The following is a 5294-nucleotide window of genomic DNA, read 5'->3' as shown; positions in this document are numbered from 1 at the left end:
ATAGATAGATAGATAGATAGTCAGGGGATAGAGAAGGGTACGTGGGGGCTTGCCTCAACAAAAGCATTTATTTTTATGTTTGTTTAGGCAGCATATACAATAGCATCTTATATGACCAGTTTTAAGGACTTTAAAGATTGGCTAGATGAAGAAATGGAGGAATTTGTAAAACTTAATAACAATGAATAGGTTAAAAGTGTTATCTTATAGGACTATATGAAACTATTTTATTTGGTTAAATTAAGGCATGGTGTAAAGAAGAAGACAAGAATAACAGGACTAGGTGAACAATATTCAAAATAAGTTATCAAAAGCTAAATTAGAACTATAGAAAGAAAAGGGTAAAATCTCTCAGACTGATAAGTTAAACAAGAAATATAAAATAATTTAAAATCATAAAGTGGCAGTATCTTTAGAAAAGGTAAGTTTACAAATTATACACAAGTGACTACAGAGATTAGCAAATAACTCAAAAATTATAAACAAAGCTACACAAGGTAAGATGGTTATATTTCTAGGCTTCAACAATAAGAAATCTTCTAACTTAGAAGATATACTTTCAGCATTTCAGAAAACATTCAACAAACTAAACAATGAGAAAGCAAGAATATTGACATTGCTAATGAACATTTTCTGAAAGAAAATATTTTTCATAAAATATCTCAAGAATAAGTGATACTTCCTACAAAACAATATTGATAGCAAAGATTAATAGTGTATTGGTTTTGGATAGCTTAATTGCAGGGCTCTATAAAATGATGACACTAAACCTTATTATCCTTTTAAAAAGTCATAGGAGTTGATCCATAGTGAGAACAGAATTCCTGTTCATGGAAATATGCTATTATCACTCCCACATTAAAACTAGATATGAATCCAGAGCTATATTATTCATATAGTCCAATCTATTTATTAAATATTGATTATATATCATGCATGTCTATTTTATCAGATAGACTGAAAAAAGTATACAATATTAATAGTGATCAAATAGGATTTATGACTAAAAGATGGACAGATGACAACATAAATCAATAGTTACTTTGATTATGTAAATAACAATAATAATCTTAAGATATCTATAAAGAGTTTAGATTTAGAAAAAATCATGTGATTCCTTGAATTGGATATATCTATTTAGGGCTCTACAATTTTTGGTTGATATCTCAGTTATAGACTAACTCTAAATCTTATATCAAAAGAGGTTCTTTCTGTTACAAGGAATACATACTAAAAGGCACAAAACAAGGTTGCCCTTTGTCACCATTGTTATTCCATTGAGCTGTTTGTAAATTTCACAAAATCAAATAACACAAAAAAAGGGACTGACCTTTTATCTATGTGTCAATACAAACTCTAATTATTTGCAGATGTCATTTTATTAACCGTATATGATATTAATCATAATTTGAACCCTTTACTGGAAGCCATCAGCAAATTTGAAACAGTATTAAAAATTGAAGTTTACCTTTTGGGGGAAAAACAGAAGTCACACTAATAAATCACAATTATCTAGGTAACATTAATCAACTTTATAATTTAGACTGGAATAAAAAAGAAATCAAATATTTAGGCATAATGCTAGGAAATTATTTAAGAGATACAATACAAATGAGTCATGAGAAATTGGCACACATGTTTTTCAGTTACTACTGAGACAAGGGGTAAATGTTATCTTTCTTTTGAAGATAGACTACAGCTGATTAAAATGGTTTTACTCCCCAAGCTGTTATATATTATCCATGCTTTTCATTAACATCTGATAAATTACTTCAAACAAAAGTTTAATAAAATATTTTTAATGTTTATGGAATGCACGTAAGCCCAGAATTTCATATGCTAAGGAAGGCATTTGGTTTCCTGATAATGACTATTATTCATTGGCTTCACTTTTCAAAACAATGCCTTGCATATTAGCCCCTCTTATGAGGTCTAAAGAAAGTCTGTGCATAAATGCATTCTGTCCAAGCACAAATTAATTACTTTACATGCACAAGAAATAACATGACCTTTAAAAACATTATATGTTTAATAATATGATATCCCTTACAGGTTCCATACTTATTAATAACCTTTAAAAATGTTCAGAAATTTCATTTACAGGCTTTCAGAAATTAAAATAAGGTTATTTACATGTTTTCCTATTGTATACTCCTTTTTAATGGAGCAAATTTAATTAAGATGTTAACCTTAAAGAAAGGCAAATTATTATTATTACTATCAGTATTATTTTGGTGGGGGTTGAATGCCTGAAAGGTCAAAAAAATTAATTTGTCAGACAAAATGATTAGCTTATTTAATTTAAATCCTTATGACTGGATATTAATTAAAGACATTAGGAACTGACTGCAAAATCAAATACAAGGAATATCCAACTAAGATAAATAATGGTTTCCTTCTTCAATGGATTACTTGTGTTCAATTATTTTAGGTAAAATAGTGATATTTTTGCAGATGAATATTACAATTGTACAAATTAATTGTAACTTATAATACAAAAATATAAGATAACTATTGGAAGTACATGGAAAATCCATCATTTAATGAACTAGATGAGGACAATAAGAATATTATTCTGAAATAATCTGGTTTAACTACCACTTTATTGCTTTGGAAGAGATTTCCTTGGAAATTTCTACATAGATCATTCTGCACTTCATATAAGATAAGTAAAATGAATACCACTCAAAAATATGATTGCTGTCAATGTGATAGATTGGTGAAAGCAGACTGAGACATGTTTGTCCATTGCCCTTTGTCCCAAGTTATATTCATTAGTGTTATGTGGGTCAACAGACTACAAAAATATGTACTTTTCTTTAATTCTGGCTCTCAAAAGATAAGTTGTAATATGCTGTCTTATTAGAAAGGAAGAATTCCAATATCTAGGTGATACCACATTGAAGACTTTCTAACTATCTCTGAGCTAGTTGTGAAGGCATCCCTTCATCTTATCAGAAATACACATTTCGCATCAGAGTACATGCTTGAAAGATAGCTTCATAACTTTTACAGCCAAAGGATAGGTAGGCATAAAATACTTCACATTGGTTGGGTTTAGTTTCTTTAGCAAAATGTCATTACTTATGAACTTTGAATTTAAGTTGTATGATTCTGCTGACAGTCATAATTTAAAGGACATGTTTAGAGAGCATATATTTATATTACCAACATGCAAAAATACAGATGACACGGAAATTTGTAAATAGTGTAAATATTAACAAGTGAACAGTTATCGCAGGTAGCCCCTGGTAGGCCCATAAATAATTTTTTGATCTACTAAAACATTAAAATGGGCCCTGATTTTGGAACACTTGTTTAATATGTGCCAGGTTGAGCACATATACTGTTGTTTGTGTAATAAACAACTTGTTTGTTAAATGGAAACAAACGTCAACAGCTTCAAGATGAGCCAGCCCTCACTAAAAATAGATAGCACATGTATCTGCAATGCTTTGCACAATACTGGCCCAGGAGTATAGGCAAAAACTTCCATTTTGCATTCACGAATTCATATTATTTTCCTCCTCCACATTTCACTCTTATAAAATGTACAAACCTCAAAAAAGTGTTATTATCTACACACTAAAGTAATGTATTTATCATTTCAATTGCTACCTCTTAATGTCTAATTATTACATGAGTTATTCTGTCTCTAATCACGTTACAAATCTAAGTAGCAGGAATTTGCTTACATGGTTGCAGACATCTTGTGGCCTCTGTAAGCCAATGCTTAATGTGTGCGGATGAGTGCACTGAGTATGCTTAGTTACATCCTTCTACCGACTCTCCCTTTCTGCCCAGTGCTGCTGCTTTGAATGATTTAGAAGCAAGGTTAATTTTTAAAATCTAATACTTTAAATCATCATGGGTTAGTTAGATTATGAATGTTCTTGGCAACATTTAATATGGATTATATAATATTTGTACATTCTTGCTGCATTTTGGTTTAGGTTCTATACAACTTTAAGAACTAATTATGATGTAATCAGTTGTGATTTGACAGTTCAGTTTTTTTCTTTCGATAGCATTAAATCTCTTGTACAATTTGCTGTTCCCTTTTGAAGGTGCTTAGCTAAGATACCACTGAATTAATTCAGTTAACAGTTCCTTTCCCACTACGGTCATGAGTTTGTATGTTTATATACTTTTGTACTGGCTGGCATAGCTGTAGATTGCTTTCATTATCATTTTCAGGTTTGTTTCATGTCAGGATTTTTGAAACACTATGTAGTCCAGGTTCCAAGAAGATACTTTTTTGTAAGACAGGCAGGTAAGATGAAAAAGCAAAGGCAACATGAGGTGAAGTCTGTGACAAGCTATGATTTGTTTCTTTGCAGGCTGGGAACACTCCACTTGCTCTTGTACAGCAGTGGCAGTCTGACACAAAGCAGGTGCTGGGGAAGATGGCTGGAACCACTAAACCAGTAGCAGAAATGCAAGGATAGATGATGCCAGTAACTCAATGACAAAACAGCAATTGGTTTGCCTGTCGGTATTGTGCGGGCATGTAACTAGTGGCATCACTAAGTCCAGAGGAGAGTACTTGGATGAAATTCTTGACGTGATTTGAGTCAGCCTGTAGAGTGGTCGGGAACAGATGGAACAGGGAGTTCAAGGACTGAAAAAGAAACAGCAATGTGCAGCAATCTGAATGAAGCATCTAATGCAGCTGTCATTTGGTTGGTAATGTTGAGAGCCACCAGACATCAACAGCAACTCGATTACCTTTTTGTTATAGACACTCAGTCTTTTGCTAGTTTTGTTTAAAAGGTATTCTGACTGAGTGCAGTGTATTGTTTCACAGCACCAGTATGTAGAGACATTAAAAATTAAAGTGCAGGGAAAATGTACATGTCAATAAGTTTGATTTAACAGCAGTTGATGGCAATACTCCCAGGTCTGTTAAAGTTACTGAATGCATTCAAATACTCACAAGCTTTTCTTTTAATTTTCTTTGTTCTAGCCCTTACTATGTTTCATTAATAATCATAAAAAATGTGATGACTAATTTTTTTTTTATCTTTCTTTTACTTAACATTTTGTCAGAAAGCTCATCTTACTTGCACGCTCATTGAACAGCCTTTGTACAGGTGAAACACAGAACCTCATAAAAATTAAGACAAATGTCCTCATTTCTTCATTATTCACTTATATTTTCCTTTTTCTATTATTCATCTGTTTGATCTGTTTGAGTGTGCGCTTATGCAGAATTTGTATATATATATATATATATATATATATATATATATATATATATATATATATATATATATATACACACACACACACAC

At 31.5% G+C, this 5294-nt stretch overlaps 1 protein-coding gene across 1 annotated transcript in view; it reads left to right on the top strand.

Moving 5' to 3' along the window:
• The window catches only part of ANKRD2 (ankyrin repeat domain 2), a 184996-nt gene extending 179942 nt beyond the window's left edge, over positions 1–5054 (top strand). Inside the window, exon 8 of the mRNA XM_044055579.1 lies at positions 4341–5054. Coding sequence (XP_043911514.1) covers positions 4341–4448 — 108 coding nt within the window. The 3' untranslated portion in view covers positions 4449–5054. The remainder of the gene's footprint in view (positions 1–4340) is intronic.
• Positions 5055–5294: the final 240 nt, after the last annotated feature.

The sequence above is a fragment of the Protopterus annectens genome, chromosome 14.part0, assembly GCF_019279795.1.
Source record: "Protopterus annectens isolate FY-2018-M chromosome 14.part0, PAN1.0, whole genome shotgun sequence".
NCBI classification, from domain to species: domain Eukaryota; kingdom Metazoa; phylum Chordata; order Ceratodontiformes; family Protopteridae; genus Protopterus; species Protopterus annectens.
This window is presented reverse-complemented; position numbering and strand designations above follow the sequence as displayed.